At 48.6% G+C, this 22,137-nt stretch overlaps 1 protein-coding gene across 19 annotated transcripts in view; it reads left to right on the forward strand.

Moving 5' to 3' along the window:
* Nucleotides 1-22,137, forward strand: part of ABLIM1 (actin binding LIM protein 1) — a 462,151-nt gene that overhangs the window by 244,126 nt on the left and 195,888 nt on the right. For 17 of the 19 annotated variants that reach the window (XM_073684651.1, XM_073684642.1, XM_073684637.1 and 14 more), the window contains one exon: nucleotides 2,656-2,790. The exons of 1 other annotated variant lie outside the window; for it this stretch is intronic. Coding sequence is in view for 16 of the 18 variants with exons in the window: in XM_073684642.1 (XP_073540743.1) it covers nucleotides 2,656-2,790 (135 nt within the window). In the remaining 2 variants the exon portion in view is untranslated. Of the gene's footprint in view, nucleotides 1-2,655; nucleotides 2,791-7,632; nucleotides 7,750-22,137 lie in introns of those variants that run through there. One more of the 19 variants, XM_073684653.1, reaches the window with a different exon arrangement.

Genomic DNA, 22,137 nt, shown 5'->3' on the forward strand with positions numbered 1-22,137 from the left:
CGATCTCCGCCGGCCGCTGCATTTTAATTACAGAGTAATGAACTCTCTGCTGAGACAATGAACCCTTGTGCTGAAGTGTCACCAGAATCACCTGTGTCCCCGGCTCATTTAAAGCGCCAGTACCCCCAAATCCTGCAGCAGCTTATATCACTGCTGTAGTGTAATAAGAGAAGCGGCCACTGCTGAAAATCTGTACCAGGGCCTGGCCGCCATGTATAATACTGACTGCAACAGCCACCTCTGCACCCTGTCCTACAGTCACCTCCCCCAGTAATGGCTGATAACAGGGAGTAATAGATTGTAGTCTCCTGTCCTACAGTCGCCTCCCCCAGTAATGGCTGATAACATGGAGTAATAGATTGTGAACTTGTGAATACCACCCATGTACATATAATTCCAGACTCCTCTGTCTTCCTCCTCCTCCCTCCAGACTCCTCTGTCTTCATCCTCCTCCCTCCAGACTCCTGTCTCCTTCCTCCTCCCTCCAGACTCCTCTGTTTTCCTCCTCCTCCCTCCAGACTCCTCTGTCCTTCTCCTGCTCCTCCCTCCAGACTCCTCTGTCTTCTTCTTCCTCCTCCCTCCAGACTCCTCTGTCTTCTTCTTCCTCCTCCCTCCAGACTCCTCTGTCTTCTTCTTCCTCCTCCCTCCGGACTCCTCTGTCTTCTTCTTCCTCCTCCCTCCAGACTGCTCTGTCTTCTCCTGCTCCTCCCTCCGGACTCCTCTGTCTTCTTCTTCCTCCTCCCTCCAGACTCCTCTGTCCTTCTCCTGCTCCCTCCAGACTCCTCTGTCCTTCTCCTGCTCCTCCCTCCAGACTCCTCTGTCTTCTTCTTCCTCCTCCCTCCAGACTCCTCTGTCTTCTTCTTCCTCCTCCCTCCAGACTCCTCTGTCTTCTTCTTCCTCCTCCCTCCAGACTCCTCTGTCTTCTTCTTCCTCCTCCCTCCAGACTCCTCTGTCTTCTTCTTCCTCCTCCCTCCGGACTCCTCTGTCTTCTTCTTCCTCCTCCCTCCAGACTGCTCTGTCTTCTCCTGCTCCTCCCTCCGGACTCCTCTGTCTTCTTCTTCCTCCTCCCTCCAGACTCCTCTGTCCTTCTCCTGCTCCCTCCAGACTCCTCTGTCCTTCTCCTGCTCCTCCCTCCAGACTCCTCTGTCTTCTTCTTCCTCCTCCCTCCAGACTCCTCTGTCTTCTTCTTCCTCCTCCCTCCAGACTCCTCTGTCTTCTTCTTCCTCCTCCCTCCAGACTCCTCTGTCCTTCTCCTGCTCCCTCCAGACTCCTCTGTCCTTCTCCTGCTCCTCCCTCCAGACTCCTCTGTCTTCTTCTTCCTCCTCCCTCCAGACTCCTCTGTCTTCTTCTTCCTCCTCCCTCCAGACTCCTCTGTCTTCTTCCTCCTCCCTCCAGACTCCTCTGTCTTCTTCCTCCTCCCTCCAGACTCCTCTGTCTTCTTCTTCCTCCTCCCTCCAGACTCCTGTAGTCGTCGTCTTCTTCTTCCTCCTCCCTCCAGACTCCTCTGTCGTCTTCTTCTTCCTCCTCCCTCCAGACTGCTCTGTCTTCTTCTTCCTCCTCCCTCCAGACTCCTCTGTCCTTCTTCTTCCTCTTCCCTCCAGACTCCTCTGCCTACCTCCTCCCTCCAGACTCCTCTGTCCTTCTCCTGCTCCTCCCTCCAGACTCCTCTGTCTTCTTCTTCTTCCTCCTCCTCCCTCCAGACTCCTCTGTCTTCTTCTTCCTCCTCCCTCCAGATTCCTCTGTCTTCTTCTTCCTCCTCCCTCCAGACTCCTCTGTCTTCTTCCTCCTCCCTCCGGACTCCTCTGTCTTCTTCTTCCTCCTCCCTCCAGACTCCTCTGTCTTCTTCTTCCTCCTCCCTCCAGACTCCTCTGTCTTCTTCTTCCTCCTCCCTCCAGACTCCTCTGTCTTCTTCTTCCTCCTCCCTCCAGACTCCTCTGTCTTCTTCTTCCTCCAGACTCCTCTGTCTTCTTCTTCTTCCTCCTCCCTCCAGACTCCTCTGTCTTCTTCTTCCTCCTCCCTCCGGACTCCTCTGTCTTCTTCTTCCTCCTCCCTCCGGACTCCTCTGTCTTCTTCCTCCTCCCTCCAGACTCCTCTGTCTTCTTCTTCCTCCTCCCTCCAGACTCCTCTGTCTTCTTCTTCTTCCTCCTCCCTCCAGACTGCTCTGTCTTCTTCTTCCTCCTCCCTCCAGACTGCTCTGTCTTCTTCTTCCTCCTCCCTCCAGACTCCTCTGTCTTCTTCTTCTTCCTCCTCCCTCCAGACTGCTCTGTCTTCTTCTTCCTCCTCCCTCCAGACTGCTCTGTCTTCTTCTTCCTCCTCCCTCCAGACTCCTCTGTCTTCTTCTTCCTCCTCCCTCCAGACTCCTCTGTCTTCTTCTTCCTCCTCCCTCCAGACTCCTCTGTCTTCTTCTTCCTCCTCCCTCCGGACTCCTCTGTCTTCTTCTTCCTCCTCCCTCCGGATTCCTCTGTCTTCTTCTTCTTCCTCCTCCCTCCAGACTCCTCTGTCTTCTTCTTCCTCCTCCCTCCAGACTCGTCTGGTAGACTCTCTAATGTTCTGGAGTATTTTAGACATCATTTTCTCATTGTGTCACTGTTATTTACTGTATTGCCGGTAGATATTGGGGACATTAGTGACTGTCTCTCTCTGTCTTTCTTCCAGTCGCCCATTCTCAGGACCCCGGGCAGTCTGCAGAGAAGCCCCTCATCCACTGCCATAAATGTGGGGAGCCATGCAAAGGCGAGGTGCTGCGTGTCCAGTCCAAGCATTTCCACATCAAGTGCTTCATATGCAAAGGTAGTGACTGGTGTCCATGATGTGAAATCTTGTTTCTTATGTGTGTCTCATGCAGGGTCGGACTGGGGTGTTTTGGGCCCACAGGGGGAATTGATCCTAGGGGCCCACCCTACAGCAATGTGCAAATACCTATGAGGCGTTATCCCTGTTATAGTGGAACGTCCCCTGTAAATCACAGGCGGCTCCTGCATATTTAGTGTGCGCCACCATACCTGGGATGTACAGTTCCGGTAGTTTGCAGTAAAGGGCTTCTTTGGTTAAAACAAGTTATCACCGATCCATGGGCTCCACAGTATAGGTGATAACTTATTGATCGTTTGAGTCCGACCATACCAAACCGCACTGCTCAGAAGAATGGGGAACTTTTATCCCTGACAGGACGCTTATCCCCATTTTAAAATGCAGCAGCAGGTGGGACGTCTGACCGCAGCTCCATTCATTCTCTTGGGGGCTTAAAAAAAAACAAAAAAACAAGTGCAGCGCTCGCAGGCACTGAGGGAATGACTGGATCAGTGGTCGAGTCGCACACGAGCTCCAGTCCAATGGGGATAAAAGCTCCACATTCTGCCGATCGGTGCGGGTCCCAGCAATCAGACGCCCACCAATCAATGCGTTATCATTGATCCTGTGGGGAGGTGATTACTTTTTTCACCGGAGAACCGCTGTAAATGCATCTCTGCCACTGTGTTCCAAGACCCCATGACTAGATTACATATTACTACCACATAGTGACCAAATACTACAATACTGATCATGAATACAAACCACAATACTAGCAACACTGTTATTACCACCAGTGACATTATACATTAGAGCTCTGTATACAGTGTATAGTGTAAGTGTACAGGTAATACAGTGATCACCTGTGACATTATACACAGGAGCTCTGTATATAGTGTATAGTGTACAGGTAATACAGTGATCACCAGTGACATTATACACAGGAGCTCTGTATATAGTGTACAGGTAATACAGTGATCACCAGTGACATTATACACAGGAGCCCTGTATATAGTGTCAGTGTACAGGTAATACAGTGATTACCAGTGACATTATACACAGGAGCTCTGTATATTGTGTCAGTGTACAGGTAACACAGTGATCACCAGTGACATTATACACAGGAGCTCTGTATATAGTGTATAGCGTACAGGTAATACAGTGATCACCAGTGGCATTATACACAGGAGCTCTGTATATAGTGTCAGTGTACAGGTAATACAGTGATCACCAGTGACATTATACACAGGAGCTCTGTATATAGTGTACAGGTAATACAGTTATCACCAGTGACATTATACACAGGAGCTCTGTATATAGTGTACAGGTAATACAGAGATCACCAGTGACATTATACACAGGTGCTCTGTATATAGTGTATAGTGTACAGGTAATACAGTGATCACCAGTGACATTATACACAGGAGCTCTGTATATAGTGTACAGGTAATACAGTGATCACCAGTAACATTATACTCAGGAGCTCTGTATATAGTATATAGTGTATAGGTAATACAGTGATTACCAGTGAGATTATACACAGGAGCTCTATATATAGTGTATAGGTAATACAGGGATCACCAGTGACATTATACACAGGAGCTCTGTATATAGTGTATAGTGTACAGGTCATACAGTGATCACCAGTGACATTATACACAGGAGCTCTGTATAGAAATTTCAGGTAATACAGTGGTCACCAGTGACATACACAGGAGCTTTGTATATGCTATATAGTGTATAGTGCAAGTGTACATGTAATACACTAACTCACCAGTGACATCTCTAGATGGTGTCCTTCATCTTTGCTGTTTTTCTTCTTCTGGCACAGCCCTTCGTCACTTTTTCCAGCCAGGACTCGTCTCTGCAGAAAATAACACACAGTTATCAATAGCCGATGGCTTCTAGAGCACATTCCACACCTTTTCCCTGCCTTCTACACTACGCCAGATGAAGAAAAAAAGCGACATAGTATCGCCCTACACAGTAACAGGACCCCCCTTTTGTTCACCCCCATTGAAAGCAGTTTCCTAAAAAGTAATTTATATTACAGAAGTAATATTGTCCCTAATTGGGCCCTAAAGTAATAGTGTTCCCTACTCACCACCATAAACTAATAATGTTTGTTCCTCAATCTGGCCCCCAAACAGTAAATAAGCCCCTTGTCCAGCCTGCCTCCCCCCCATATATCCATTCTGCCCCCTCCCCCACCCCTCCGCATATATCCATCCTGACACCCCCCATAAATCCATCCTGTACCTCCTCCCCATATATCGCTTCTGGCCCCCATGTGTCCAGCCTGCCCCCACCTGATATATCCATCCAGGCCCTCATGTGTCCAGCCTGCCCTCCCATATATCCATCCTGGCCACCATGTGTCCAGCCTGCCCCCCCATATATCCATCCTGGCCACCATGTGTCCAGCCTGCCCCCCATATATCCATCCTGGCCACCATGTGTCCAGCCCGCCCCCCATATATCCATCCTGGCACCCATGTGTCCAGACTGCCCCCCCCATATATCCATCCAGGCCCCTATGTGTCCAGCCTGCCCCCCCATATATCCATCCAGGCCCCCATATGTCCAGCCTGCCCCCCTCATATATCCATCCTGGCCACCATGTGTCCAGCCTGCCCCCCATATATCCATCCTGGCCACCATGTGTCCAGCCCGCCCCCCATATATCCATCCTGGCCACCATGTGTCCAGCCTGCCCCCCATATATCCATCCTGGCCACCATGTGTCCAGCCTGCCCCCATATATCCATCCTGGCCACCATGTGTCCAGCCTGCCCCCCATATGTCCATCCTGTCCCCCATTCTGCATCCACACACAGAAAAAAAAAAGATTCCTCTTACCTTCCTGCTTAGATCCGGCGCGCTCGTGTTAAAATGGCCGCCGACCTAGCAGAGGCCGGCGGCTGACTTGCATGCGCCCGTCGCAGCAGGCGCATGACAGTGATGTCATACGCCATCGACATCAGGCCCGTGCCCCTAAAAACCTCAGTTTTTGTTTTTTTAAATCCTCTTCTTCGCCCTCTCATTTGCATCAAGGGCCCACCGGGGATTTTTCCCATACCCCGCCAGGCCAGTCTGACTCTGCTCTCATGTATACGCTGGATTATCAGTATTTCCACTCTGGATGTTGCTCCGCCAGACAAGTGCCAGGAATTGAAGCTGAAGTTGAAAAGCGGACTGGAAGCAGTTGAGATCGGCAGTAATTTGGGGCTGGAGTTGTGGCGCAGCGGCAGTTTTGGGGTGCACTGGTAGTTTGGGGCTGGATCATCAGTTAGGAGCAATACTTTGAGAGGTGGCAATAGTCTAATGTGTGTTAACAGTTGTGGCCGGATCAGCGGTTTACGTAGATCATTAATCTGGGTGTGGAGCAGGAACTTGAAAGTCGGCCAGTAGTTTAGGAATGAGGCAGTAGTTTATAGTGGGTCAATACTTGAGTAGTTGAGTAGTTTAGGGGTGGGTGGGTTAGTAGTCTCCAGGTAGGTTAGAAATTTGGATTGGTGCAGCAGTTTGGTGGGATTACTAAGAAGAGAAATCATCTGTCCCACCACTGATCCTTCCGTGACACAGAGTGATGGTACATATCGCCAGACATCACCTGTTCCACCACTGATCCATCCATGGCACAGAGTGATGGTACATATCGCCAGACATCATCTGTTCCACCACTGATCCATCCATGGCACAGAGTGATGGTACATATCGCCAGACATCACCTGTTCCACCACTGATCCATCCATGTCTTAGGGTGGTGGTACATGTCACCAGACATCATCTGTGCCACCACTGATCCATCCATGGCACAGGGTGATGGTACATGTCACCAGTCATCATCTGTCCCACCACTGATCCTTCCATGCCTCAGGGTGATGGTACATGTCACCAGACATCATCTGTCCCACCACTGATCCTTCCATGCCTCAGGGTGATGGTACATGTCACCAGACATCATCTGTCCCACCACTGATCCTTCCATGCCTCAGAGTGATGGTACATGTCACCAGACATCATCTGTGCCACCACTGATCCTTCCATGCCTCAGAGTGATGGTACATGTCACCAGACATCATCTGTCCCACCACTGATCCTTCCATGCCTCAGGGTGATGGTACATGTCACCAGACATCATCTGTCCCACCACTGATCCTTCCATGCCTCAGGGTGATGGTACATGTTACCAGACATCATCTGTCCCACCACTGATCCATCCATGCCTCAGAGTGATGGTACATGTCACCAGACATCATCTGTGCCACCACTGATCCTTCCATGCCTCAGAGTGATGGTACATGTCACCAGACATCATCTGTGCCACCACTGATCCTTCCATGCCTCAGGGTGATGGTACATGTCACCAGACATCATCTGTGCCACCACTGATCCTTCCATGCCTCAGAGTGATGGTACATGTCACCAGACATCATCTGTGCCACCACTGATCCTTCCATGCCTCAGAGTGATGGTACATGTCACCAGACATCATCTATCCCACCACTGACCTTCTATCAGAGTTTGTCTTTATAGATAAATGTTGTGTAGCAAAAATGTCCTGTTTCCAGCTTGCGCCCCCTACTGGTGATTGGTGATCCGGGTTTTCCCCGCTCTTGTGCTGCTCACAGTCGGCTCTGTCCTGCTCCTGGGGTCTCCTGCGCTGCTGATATAGGAGGGTCTCTGACATCTACAACCCTCATCATCTTCATAAGGCAGAATAAAGAATAATCGCCATTGTAAGTCCTGTGACAGCTCCCCCTGATAACGTGACCCTGCAGCTGCTGATAACAGAGACCACTTGTAGTTACTGGGAGGAAACTCTCATTACTGATCCAGGACAAGAACCAGGAGGTCAGTGCAGCACAAGTCGGGAGGTAGGATACTGAGGTAGCAGAGCTGACATTGTCACAACTCACCGGATTATCACTACTAGCATATTGTAACCTCATACAGGTAATTATTGGGGTTGGGGCACAGTATGTGTGATGTAGCAGTGCCATGTGTGCGGTAGAGTAGTTCCATGCGGGTGATGTAGCTGTGACGTGTGTGTGATGTAGCAGTGATGTGTGTGTGATGTAGCAGTGTGATGTAGCTGTGACGTGTGTGTGATGTAGCAGTGCGATGTAGCTGTGACGTGTGTGTGATGTAGCTGTGACGTATGTGTGATGTAGCTGTGATGTGTGTGTGATGTAGCAGTGCGATGTAGCTGTGACGTGTGTGTGATGTAGCAGTGTGATGTAGCTGTGACGTGTGTGTGATGTAGCAGTGTGATGTAGCTGTGACGTGTGTGTGATGTAGCAGTGTGATGTAGCTGTGACGTGTGTGTGATGTAGCTGTGACGTGTGTGTGATGTAGCAGTGCGATGTAGCTGTGACGTGTGTGTGATGTAGCTGTGACGTGTGTGTGATGTAGCAGTGTGATGTAGCTGTGACGTGTGTGTGATGTAGCAGTGCGATGTAGCTGTGACGTGTGTGTGATGTAGCAGTGTGATGTAGCTGTGACGTGTGTGTGATGTAGCTGTGACGTGTGTGTGATGTAGCAGTGTGATGTAGCTGTGACGTGTGTGTGATGTAGCAGTGTGATGTAGCTGTGACATGTGTGTGATGTAGCTGTGACGTGTGTGTGATGTAGCAGTGCGATGTAGCTGTGACGTGTGTGTGATGTAGCAGTGTGATGTAGCTGTGACGTGTGTGTGATGTAGCAGTGTGATGTAGCTGTGACGTGTGTGTGATGTAGCAGTGTGATGTAGCAGTGACGTGTGTGTGATGTAGCTGTGACGTGTGTGTGATGTAGCTGTGACGTGTGTGTGATGTAGCAGTGCGATGTAGCTGTGACGTGTGTGTGATGTAGCAGTGTGATGTAGCTGTGACGTGTGTGTGATGTAGCAGTGTGATGTAGCTGTGACGTGTGTGTGATGTAGCTGTGACGTGTGTGTGATGTAGCAGTGCAATGTAGCTGTGACGTGTGTGTGATGTAGCAGTGTGATGTAGCTGTGACGTGTGTGTGATGTAGCAGTGTGATGTAGCTGTGACGTGTGTGTGATGTAGCTGTGACGTGTGTGATGTAGCAGTGCGATGTAGCTGTGACGTGTGTGTGATGTAGCAGTGTGATGTAGCTGTGACGTGTGTGTGATGTAGCAGTGCAATGTAGCTGTGACGTGTGTGTGATGTAGCAGTGCGATGTAGCTGTGACGTGTGTGTGATGTAGCAGTGTGATGTAGCTGTGACGTGTGTGTGATGTAGCTGTGACGTGTGTGTGATGTAGCAGTGCGATGTAGCTGTGACGTGTGTGTGATGTAGCAGTGTGATGTAGCAGTGTGATGTAGCTGTGACGTGTGTGTGATGTAGCTGTGACGTGTGTGTGATGTAGCAGTGACGTGTGTGTGATGTAGCAGTGACGTGTGTGTGATGTAGCAGTGACGTGTGTGTGATGTAGCAGTGTGATGTAGCTGTGACGTGTGTGTGATGTAGCTGTGACGTGTGTGTGATGTAGCAGTGACGTGTGTGTGATGTAGCTGTGACGTGTGTGTGATGTAGCAGTGTGATGTAGCTGTGACGTGTGTGTGATGTAGCAGTGACGTGTGTGTGATGTAGCTGTGACGTGTGTGTGATGTAGCAGTGACGTGTGTGTGATGTAGCTGTGACGTGTGTGTGATGTAGCAGTGTGACGTGTGTGTGATGTAGCAGTGACGTGTGTGTGATGTAGCAGTGACGTGTGTGTGATGTAGCAGTGACGTGTGTGTGATGTAGCAGTGACGTGTGTGTGATGTAGCTGTGACGTGTGTGTGATGTAGCAGTGACGTGTGTGTGATGTAGCAGTGACGTGTGTGTGATGTAGCAGTGACGTGTGTGTGATGTAGCTGTGACGTGTGTGTGATGTAGCAGTGACGTGTGTGTGATGTAGCAGTGCAGATAAATCATGATAATTTTTATTGAGTCAGCCTGTGTGAGACAGATTCATGTACCAACGTTTCGGCCTTTCATTTGGCCTTTATCAAGGTAATCTGTCCATTTGCTCATCAATAGGACTAATGGTATCTTTCTGGTAGTATATCGGGGAATGTGGTGAATGGCGTGACTCAATAAAAATTATCATAATTTATCTTCACATAGTGCTGAAGGTTTTACTTATTAGTATTTACGCATTTTCCTTTCGGACACCACTTCGCCTTGGCAGTGCGGACCCCCTTTTTATTTACTTTCATGTGTCTGTGCAGAGTGTATGGTGGAGTAATGCCGTGTGTGTCATGTAGCAGTGCAGTGTGTGTCATGTAGCAGTGCCGTGTGTGTTATGTAGCAGTGCAGTGTGTGCGGTGGAGTAGTGCCACGTCCATGAGCTATAAACTCACATAACTCGTTTATATGAGATTTTTGCACAATGCGGCTTTGTCTATGGGAATTTTAATGTAATCAGGACAAGCAGCAATAATGTACGTGTATCTATCTACGTGTCTGCTGAGCCGTGTATCTGATCCTGCCTTGTGATACTGTCTGCTGAGCAGATGTATCTAATCCTATCCTGTGTGATACTGTCTGCTGAGCTGTGTATCTAATCCTCTCCTGTGTGATACTGTCTGCTGAGCCGTGTATCTAATCCTATCCTGTGTGATACTGTCTGCTGAGCCGTGTATCTAATCCTTTCCTGTGTGATACTGTCTGCTGAGCTGTGTATCTAATCCTATCCTGTGTGATACTGTCTGCTGAGCCGTGTATCTAATCCTATCCTGTGTGATACTGTCTGCTGAGCTGTGTATCTAATCCTATCCTGTGTGATACTGTCTGCTGAGCCGTGTATCTAATCCTCTCCTGTGTGATACTGACTGCTGAGCCGTGTATCTAATCCTCTCCTGTGTGATACTGTCTGCTGAGCTGTGTATCTAATCCTATCCTGTGTGATACTGTCTGCTGAGCCGTGTATCTAATCCTCTCCTGTGTGATACTGTCTGCTGAGCCGTGCATCTCATCCTATCCTGTGTGATACTGTCTGCGGAGCCGTGTATCTAATCCTATCCTGTGTGATACTGTCTGCTGAGCCGTGTATCTAATCCTATCCTGTGTGATACTGTCTGCTGAGCCGTGTATCTAATCCTATCCTGTGTGATACTGTCTGCTGAGAAGTGTATCTAATCCTTTCCTGTGTGATACTGTCTGCTGAGCTGTGTATCTAATCCTATCCCGTGTGATACTGTCTGCGGAGTCGTGTATCTAATCCTATCCTGTGTGATACTGTCTGCTGAGCCGTGTATCTAATCCTATCCTGTGTGATACTGTCTGCTGAGCCGTGTATCTAATCCTATCCTGTGTGATACTGTCTGCTGAGCCGCATATCTAATCCTATCCTGTGTGATACTGTCTGCTGAGCCGTGTATCTAATCCTCTCCTGTGTAATACTGTCTGCTGAGCTCCTGTGTATCTAATCCTATCCTGTGTGATACTGTCTGCTGAGCCGTGTATCTAATCCTCTCCTGTGTAATACTGTCTGCTGAGCCGTGTATCTAATCCTATCCTGTGTGATACTGTCTGCTGAGCCGTGTATCTAATCCTATCCTGTGTTGATACTGTCTGCTGTATCTAATCCCATCATGTGTGATACTGTCTGTTGTACCTAATCCTATAATATCTGCTGAGATGTGTATCTAATCCTATCCTTGGGATAATGCCTAGAGTCCTGCACAGGTGTGCTCTGCCCCGTGTGTAGGTGTTAGATGCTCTGCAGTTTGGGGCCCCAGATGTCACATATGCGTCGTGTGGGGGCGGTCACTGGAGCTGATGCTGCACTGCTTGTTCGCCATCTGGTCATGTGTTGTATGATAGGCCCACAGCTCCCCTATAGACAGTACGGTGGGCCCACAGCTCCCCTATACACTGCACGGTGGGCCCACAGCTCCGCTATACACTGTATGGTGAGCCCACAGCTCCCCTATACACTGCACGGTGGGCCCACAGCTCCCCTATACACTGCACGGTGGGCCCACAGCTCCCCTATACACTGTATGGTGGGCCCACAGCTCCCCTATACACTGTACGGTGGGCGCACAGCTCCCCTATACACTGTACGGTGGGCCCACAGCTCCCCTATACACGTACGGTGGGCCCACAGCTCCCCTATACACTGTACGGTGGGCCCACAGCTCCCCTATACACTGTACGGTGGGCCCACCGCTCCCCTATACACTGTACGGTGGGCCCACAGCTCCCCTATACACTGTACGGTGGGCCCACAGCTCCCCTATACACTGTACGGTGGGCCCACAGCTCCCCTATACACTGTACGGTGGGCCCACAGCTCCCCTATACACTGTACGGTGGGCCCACAGCTCCCCTATACACTGTACGGTGGGCCCACAGCTCCCCTATACACTATACGGTGGGCCCACAGCTCCCCTATACACTGTACGGTGGGCCCACAGCTCCCCTATACACTGTACGGTGGGCCCACAGCTCCCCTATACACTGTACGGTGGGCCCACAGCTCCCCTATACACTGTACGGTAGGCCCACAGCTCCCCTATACACTGTACGGTGGGCCCACAGCTCCCCTATACACTGTACGGTGGGCCCACAGCTCCCCTATACACTGTACGGTGGGCCCACCGCTCCCCTATACACTGTACGGTGGGCCCACCGCTCCCCTATACACTGTACGGTGGGCCCACCGCTCCCCTATACACTGTATGGTGGGCCCACCGCTCCCCTATACACTGTACGGTGGGGCAACAGCTCCCCTATACACTGTACGGTGGGCCCACAGCTCCCCTATACACTGTACGGTGGGCCCACCGCTCCCCTATACACTGTACGGTGGGCCCACAGCTCCCCTATACACTGTACGGTGGGCCCACAGCTCCCCTAAGCTCTCCTATACACTGTATGATGGCCCCCACATTAGCTTCCACAGTAGATAATGGTTCCCACACGGTATCATGAACCTCACCGTAGTCCCTAAACTGTATAATGGGCCCCCCACAGTATCCCATACAATGTATCTGTGCTGTTCGCCCTCTGCTCATGTATTAAGAAGTGATTCATGATCCGATGTGTGACGTCAGCTTCTCGCTTTATTACATCCACCGCAGCACAGAGTATTTTTTGAGAGTGCGGTGCAATGTATCAGGTCCTGCTGATTATAAATCTTTGCTCCTCTGGTGAAATTGTGACGTGTTACTTGACTCTTGGCGTTTTCTCAGAATCAGTGAGGTTCATGAGCCCCAAAGTGCGATTTCCACTCCCCCCCTCAGGGACAGGGACCGACATATCACTGGTGCCTTTTTTTTTTTTTTAAGTTCGTTTATTAAACAAAAAAGAATCTACAATATAACGTATACACACTCATCATCGTAATAATAATAACAACTCATTATACAAACTTGCTGTTTTATTTGTATACTCTACAATTCCACAAGTCCTTATTCTTTTGCGAGCCTTATGGAACAATTGAGGAGTAATTAGAAGACTTATTATTCAAATTTATATATGTTTGGTTATACATAACTCATGTTGGATGTATTGTATCATTCTATCTATTATATTCTTAAAGAAAGAAAATCTAAGACTACCCTGCTGCCAAGAACGATTTATACATATTCTTCAAAAAAGAACTTAAGATTGCGACATTGTTAGTAACATTGTAATACTATCAGGTGTGGGTCAATGTATCCTTTACTACAGCTGTTATATTAATTAATTAAGGGGAACAGGAGTAGATATAAGGGAGGTTAACAACGAGGTTACCTCATTCCAAAAGGATAGGATAGCTGGGCATCCCCACACCATATGTATAAAATCCGCATCCATTGTATGGCATCTTAAGCATTCTGAAGTTTGAGACCGTCGCATTCTGAATAACCGTAGCGGGGTCACGTCCGGTTGATGTACTATATGTAATTGGGTCATTTTGCTATTAGCCGATGGGGACACCTTGGTTGGAGATTCAAGAATCTCTTCCCAATCTTCATCTTGGATATCAGGAATGAGGAGTTTCCATTTTTTCTCTTACTGGCAATAGAGTAGAATCAGTTCCCACGGACAACATGTATATAACGTGGAGATCAGGCCTTGGGGGCCGTGTGATTTCAGGATCCCTATTAGATGATATTGGTTGAGTTGTATTTATGGAAGTGTGATTGAATTGATAGCGAAAAAACTGGGGCCTGGAAATTCTATATTTAATTTGTATTTGTTCAAAGGACATTAGGACATTGTGATCATATAAATCTTTAACCGAGGAAACATTATGTGAAATCCAAAATTGAGTGGACGGGTGGTTTAGTAGCACTGGGAAGTAAGTATTATTCCATAATGGCATTTCCGCTATGATGCCATCAAAAGCGAATCACTTTTTTAATTTGCCTCCAGCCTGATCGTGCCGATCGGAGTAAAGGTAATAATCTAGGGGTATTGGGTTTATCTGCTTCTAAAAAACCCAGCAGGCAATCGACCTTTGCAGCGTGTGCCAAATGGCTCTCCGAATTAGGTAAGTAATTATTGGGCATCCACTTACTCAAAGCCACTGGTGCCTTCTTATGTGACAAAGGACTAGCGGGCCCCTCCAGCCCCGGGGCCCCAGGAGCGACTGCTACCTTTGCACCCATATATCCAATCCCCAATGCCATTTTTTGTCCCTTCTTATAAGGATGTGGGGGAGGGGCGGTGATGACATCCTCTATAATTAGAACTGATAAACGAGCCGATATAATCCCCATGGAGGGAGGTGACGTCCGGCGAGAAGCGTCAGGAATGTGCTTACAGATGAGTGACAGCGGAGCGCAGCGGCAGACGATGGAGCCACAGAGACAAAAGGAGAAAACCCTGAAGGTCGTCGCCAATATCCGTCTCATTGATTGATAAATGTATCCAGAGACCCCGAAGATAACAAGACTGACGAGAAATCCAGAAATAAGACCCCATGTGCGCGGGGCTAAGAGAACCTGACACCATGACGTCTGCTGCAATGTCATCTGTGGTGTTACATGGGACTGCAAGTTACATCTACTGCATTGTATGTAGTCAGGGTAGAGGTTTAGCTCGGGGTTCATCTCAGGGGGCGAAACAGCTGAGTGACCCCTAACCGGTAACCCTGATTACAACTATGGTGGAGCACCCTAATAGTGGATGTAGGAAAACCTCAGCAGATGACCGCACTGTTACTGAAAATAATCTCTATACAAAGACCAGCACTGATATTGCCGCCATATGGTGACTATATAGTGGTAGATACCAGTGCTGCAGAACACTAAAGAGATTACAGTACAGTTATATATAGTGACTTACAGCTGACGTTCTTTCTGATGAAATCATTCACTTTTCCCGTCTTTTCCATCTGGCCCAGACCAACACGACAACTTCTCCATCCAGGACTCGTCTACAGAGATTACAGCACAGACACATCTGACTTCTCACATCTCCAGCCCCGTCCCCATCTATCTGCAACCTGCAGAAACCCCTCATCCTGCTGATCCCCCAATACTGAGCCCCCGCTGCTGCTGTATGTATCCCTATTACTGCCCCTGCCGTGTGGTAAAATAACAGCGCTCCTCTTACTGCCCCACATAATAATGCCACCACTGTGCCCCTTACATAATAATGCCACCACTGTGCCCCCACATAATAATGCCTCCACTGTGCCCCCACATAATGCCTCCACTGTGCCCCTTACATAATAATGCCTCCACTGTGCCCCCCACATAATGCCTCCACTGTGCCCCCACATAATAATGCCACCACTGTGCCCCCACATAATAATGCCACCACTGTGCCCCCACATAATGCCATCACTGTGCCCCTTACATAATAATGTCCCCACTGTGCCCCCACATAATAATGCCTCCACTGTGCCCCCACATAATAATGCCACCACTGTGCCCCCACATAATGCCTCCACTGTGCCCCCACATAATAATGCCACCACTGTGCCCCCACATAATGCCATCACTGTGCCCCTTACATAATAATGTCCCCACTGTGCCCCGACATAATGCCTCCACTGTGCCCCCCACATAATAATGCCACCACTGTGCCCCCACATAATGCCATCACTGTGCCCCTTACATAATAATGTCCCCACTGTGCCCCGACATAATGCCTCCACTGTGCCCCCACATAATAATGCCACCACTGTGCCCCCACATAATGCCATCACTGTGCCCCTTACATAATAATGTCCCCACTGTGCCCCCACATAATAATGCCTCCACTGTGCCCCCACATAATAATGCCACCACTGTGCCCCCACATAATGCCTCCACTGTGCCCCCACATAATAATGCCACCACTGTGCCCCCACATAATGCCATCACTGTGCCCCTTACATAATAATGTCCCCACTGTGCCCCCACATAATGCCTCCACTGTGCCCCCACATAATAATGCCACCACTGTGCCCCCACATAATGCCTCCACTGTGCCCCCACATAATAATGCCACCACTGTGCCCCCACATAATGCCATCACTGTGCCCCTTACATAATAATGTCCCCACTGTGCCCCCACATAATGCCTCCACTGTGCCCCCACATAATAATGCCACCACTGTGCCCCCACATAATGCCTCCACTGTGCCCCCACATAATAATGTCCCCACTATGCCCCCACATAATAATGCCTCCACTGTGCCCCCACATAATAATGCCACCACTGTGCCCCCACATAATAATGCCTCCACTGTGCCCCCCACATAATAATGCCACCACTGTGCCCCCACATAATGCCTCCACTGTGCCCCTTACATAATAATGTCCCCACTATGCCCCCACATAATGCCTCCACTGTGCCCCCACATACTGCCATCACTGTGCCCCCACATAATGCCTCCACTGTGCCCCTTACATAATAATGTCCCCACTGTGCCCCCACATAATAATGCCTCCACTGTGCCCCCACATAATAATGCCTCCACTGTGCCCCCACATAATAATGCCCCCACATAATAATGCCTCCACTGTGCCCCCACATAATAATGCCACCATTGTGCCCCCACATAATAATGCCTCCACTGTGCCCCCACATAATAATGCCACCACTGTGCCCCCACATAATAATGCCTCCACTGTGCCCCCACATAATGCCTCCACTGTGCCCCTTACATAATAATGCCTCCACTGTGCCCCCCACATAATGCCTCCACTGTGCCCCCACATAATAATGCCTCCACTGTGCCCCTTACATAATAATGCCACCACTGTGCCCACACATAATAATGCCACCACTGTGACCCCACATAATAATGCCACCACTGTGCCCCCACATAATAATGCCATCACTGTACCCCCACATAATAATGCCTCCACTGTGCCCCCACATAATAATGCCTCCACTGTGCCCCCACATAATAATGCCTCCACTGTGCCCCTTACATAATAATGGCACCACTGTGCCCACACATAATAATGCCACCACTGTGACCCCACATAATAATGCCACCACTGTGCCCCCACATAATAATGCCTCCACTGTGCCCCTTACATAATAATGGCACCACTGTGCCCACACATAATAATGCCACCACTGTGACCCCACATAATGCCACCACTGTGTCCCCACATAATAATGCCTCCACTGTGCCCCCCACATAATAATGCCACCACTGTGCCCCCACATAATGCCACCACTGTGCCCTCGCATAATAATGCCTCCACTGTGCCCCTTATATAATAATGCCACCACTGTGCCCCCACATAATGCCACCACTGTGCCCTCGCATAATAATGCCTCCACTGTGCCCCTTATATAATAATGCCTCCACTGTGCCCCTTATATAATAATGCCTCCACTGTGCCCCCACATAATAATGCCTCCACTGTGCCCCCACATAATAATGCCTCCACTGTGCCCCCACATAATAATGCCACCACTGTGCCCCCACATAATAATGCCACCACTGTGCCCCCACATAATAATGCCACCACTGTGCCCTCACATAATAATGCCTCCACTGTGCCCCTTACATAATAATGCCACCACTGTGCCCCCACATAATAATGCCTCCACTGTGCCCCCACTTAATAATACCACCACTGTGCCCCCACATAATAATGCCACCACTGTGCCCCTTACATAATAATGCCTCCACTGTGCCCCCACATAATAATGCCCCCACATAATAATGCCTCCACTGTGCCCCCACCATAATAATGCCTCCACTGTGCCCCCACATAATAATGCCTCCACTGTGCCCCCACATAATAATGCCTCCACTGTGCCCCCACATAATAATGCCACCACTGTGCCCCCCACATAATAATGCCTCCACTGTGCCCCCACATAATGCCTCCACTGTGCCCCTTACATAATAGTGCCTCCACTGTGCCCCCACATAATAATGCATCCACTGTGCCCCCACCATAATAATGCCACCACTGTGACCCCACATAATAATGCCACCACTATGCCCGTTACGTAATGCCACCACTGTGCCACCACATAATAATGCCACCACTGTGTCCGTTACATAATAATGCCTCCACTGTGCCCCCACATAATAATGCCTCTACTATGCCCCCACATAATAATGCCACCACTGTGCCCCCACATAATGCCTCCACTGTGCCCCCACATAATAATGCCACCACTGTGCCCCACATAATAATGCCACCACTGTGCCCCCACATAATACCACCACTGTGCCCCCACATAATAATGCCACCACTGTGCCCCCACATAATAATGCCTCCACTGTGCCCCCACATAATAATGCCACCACTGTGCCCCCACATAATAATGTCACCACTGTGCCCCCACATAATGCCTCCACTGTGCCCCCACATAATAATGCCACCACTGTGCCCCTTACATAATAATGTCCCCACTGTGCCCCCACATAATGCCTCCACTGTGCCCCCACATAATAATGTCACCACTGTGCCTCCACATAATAATGCCACCACTGTGCCTCCACATAATAATGCCACCACTGTGCCCCTTGCATAGTAATAATTCCTTTTTTGTGCCCTAGATGGTAAAATTGCTCCATAGAAAATATCAATTCCGTGTGCAAGTGTCCTAGAAAACAGTGTTCACATTTTGCCCCTAGAAAGTAATAATGCCCCATGTGCATCTTTGACGGCCAAAATATCCTGAGTGCCCCTATAACAATAATGCTTAAGTGCCCACTTAACATTTAATAATGTCACTTGAGTCTCCCCATATACAGCTCCTCTATACACAGTATGATAGGCCCACAGCTCCCCTATAAACAGTACAGTGGGCCCACAGCTCTCCTCTACACAGTATGATGGGCCCACAGCTCCCCTATACACAGTATAATGCCACACAGCTCCCCTATACACAGAATGATGTGACTACAGCAACCCTATACACAGTATGGTGGGCACACAGCTCCCTTATACACAGTATAATGCCCCACAGCTCCCCTATACACAGTATGATGGACCCACAGCTCTCCTATACCCACTATAATGCCCCACAGCTCCCCTGTACACAGTATGATAGGCCCACAGCTTCCCTATACACAGTACAGTGGGCCCACAGCTCCCCTATACACAGTATGATGGACCCACAGCTCCCCTATACACAGTATGATGGCCCACAGCTCCCGTATACGCAGTATAATGGTCCCACTGCTCCCCCAAAACACAGTATAATGACCCCCACAGTAGTCCCCAAATTGTATAATGGCCCCCATACTGTACGATGGCCCCCACATTTGCTCTCACGGCATATAATGTCCCCCACACTTTGAGGGCCCCCCCCCACAATAGCCCATATAATGTATGAGGTCCCCCTCCCCACTGTATGATGGGCCCCCATACTTTATGATGCCCCCACTGTCACACCACAGGTTTTAATTGAACTAAAAACCTCATATACTCGCCTAATCCAGGATCCTGATGAGTCCACCCACAAAGCGCCGGTGCATGCACTGCACATCAGAGTCCCGATGCAGTGCGATGATGTCACCATGCCGGGAGATCCTGTGCATGCGCCAGTGCCTCGGCCACTGCACCCTCCTGCCGTTCTGTCGACCTGTCTATAGAAAGGAAAGCGGTAGCGCAGGGAGGTCACGTCTACTGACGGAGTTATCACTATGTTATGTGTGGTGTTACATGGGACTGCGGATAACATCTACTACATTATCTATACTCAGAGAGTTATCACTGTGTTATCTGTGGTGTTACATAGGACTGCAGGTGACATCTACTACATTATCTGTACTCAGAGAGCTATCACTGTGTTATCTGTGGTGTTACATAGGACTGCAGGTGACATCTACTACATTATCTATACTCAGAGAGATATCACTGTGTCATCTGTGGTGTTACATAGGACTGCAGGTGACATCTACTACATTATCTGTATCAGAGAGTTATCACTGTGTTATCTGTGGTGTTACATAGGACTGCAGGTGACATCTACTGCATTATCTGTATCAGAGAGTTATCACTGTGTTATCTGTGGTGTTACATAGGACTGCAGGTGACATCTACTACATTATCTGTACTCGGAGAGTTATCACTGTGTTATCGGTGGTGTTACATAGGACTGCAAGTGACATCTACTGCATTGTCTGTATCAGAGTTATCACTGTGTTATCTGTGGTGTTACATAGGACTGCAGGTGACATCTACTGCATTATCTGTATCAGAGAGTTATCACTGTGTTATCTGTGGTGTTACATAGGACTGCAGGTGACATCTACTACATTATCTGTACTCAGAGAGTTATCATTGTGTTATCTGTGGTGTTACATAGGACTGCAGGTGACATCTACTACATTATCTGTACTCAGAGAGTTATCACTGTGTTATCTGTGGTGTTACATAGGACTGCAGGTGACATCTACTACATTATCTGTACTCAGAGAGTTATCACTGTGTTATCTGTGGTGTTACATAGGACTGCAGGTGACATCTACTACATTATCTATACTCAGAGAGTTATCACTGTGTTATCTGCGGTGTTACATAGGACTGCAGATGGCATCTACTACATTATCTATACTCAGAGAGTTATCACTGTGTTATCTGTGGTGTTACATGGGACTGCAGGTGACATCTACTACATTATCTGTACTCAGAGAGCTATCACTGTGTTATCTGTGGTGTTACATAGGACTGCAGGTGACATCTACTACATTATCTATACTCAGAGAGATATCACTGTGTCATCTGTGGTGTTACATAGGACTGCAGGTGACATCTACTACATTATCTGTACTCAGAGAGTTATCACTGTGTTATCTGTGGTGTTACATAGGACTGCAGGTGACATCTACTACATTATCTGTACTCAGAGAGTTATCACTGTGTTATCTGTGGTGTTACATAGGACTGCAGGTGACATCTACTACATTATCTGTACTCAGAGAGTTATCACTGTGTTATCTGTGGTGTTACATAGGACTGCAGGTGACATCTACTACATTATCTGTACTCAGAGAGTTATCACTGTGTTATCTGTGGTGTTACATAGGACTGCAGGTGACATCTACTACATTATCTATACTCAGAGAGTTATCACTGTGTTATCTGTGGTGTTACATAGGACTGCAGGTGACATCTACTACATTATCTATACTCAGAGAGTTATCACTGTGTTATCTGTGGTGTTACATAGGACTGCAGGTGACATCTACGACATTATCTATACTCAGAGAGTTATCACTGTGTTATCGGTGGTGTTACATAGGACTGCAGGTGACATCTACTACATTATCTGTACTCAGAGAGTTATCACTGTTACCTGTGGTGTTACATAGGACTGCAGGTGACATCTACTACATTATCTGTATCAGAGAATTATCACTGTGTTATCGGTGGTGTTACATAGGACTGCAGGTGACATCTACTACATTAGCTATACTCAGAGAGTTATCACTGTGTTATCTGTGGTGTTACATAGGACTGCAGGTGACATCTACTACATTATCTGTACTCAGAGAGTTATCACTGTGTTATCTGTGGTGTTACACAGGACTGCAGGTGACATCTACTACATTATCTGTACTCAGAGAGTTATCACTGTGTTATCTGTGGTGTTACATGGGACTGCAGGTTACATCTACTACATTATCTGTATCAGAGAATTATCACTGTGTTATCTGTGGTGTTACATGGGACTGCAGGTGACATCTACTACATTATCTGTATCAGAGAGTTATCACTGTGTTATCTGTGGTGTTACATGGGACTGCAGGTGACATCTACTACATTATCTGTACTCAGAGTTATCACTGTGTTATCTGTGGTGTTACATAGGACTGCAGGTGACATCTACTACATTATCTGTACTCAGAGAGTTATCACTGTGTTATCTGTGCTGTTACACAGGACTGCAGGTGACATCTACTACATTATCTGTATCAGAGAATTATCACTGTGTTATCGGT

The sequence above is a fragment of the Phyllobates terribilis genome, unplaced genomic scaffold, assembly GCF_046119375.1.
Source record: "Phyllobates terribilis strain yellow unplaced genomic scaffold, ASM4611937v1 Scaffold_5__5_contigs__length_657084704, whole genome shotgun sequence".
Lineage (NCBI taxonomy): Eukaryota > Metazoa > Chordata > Amphibia > Anura > Dendrobatidae > Phyllobates > Phyllobates terribilis.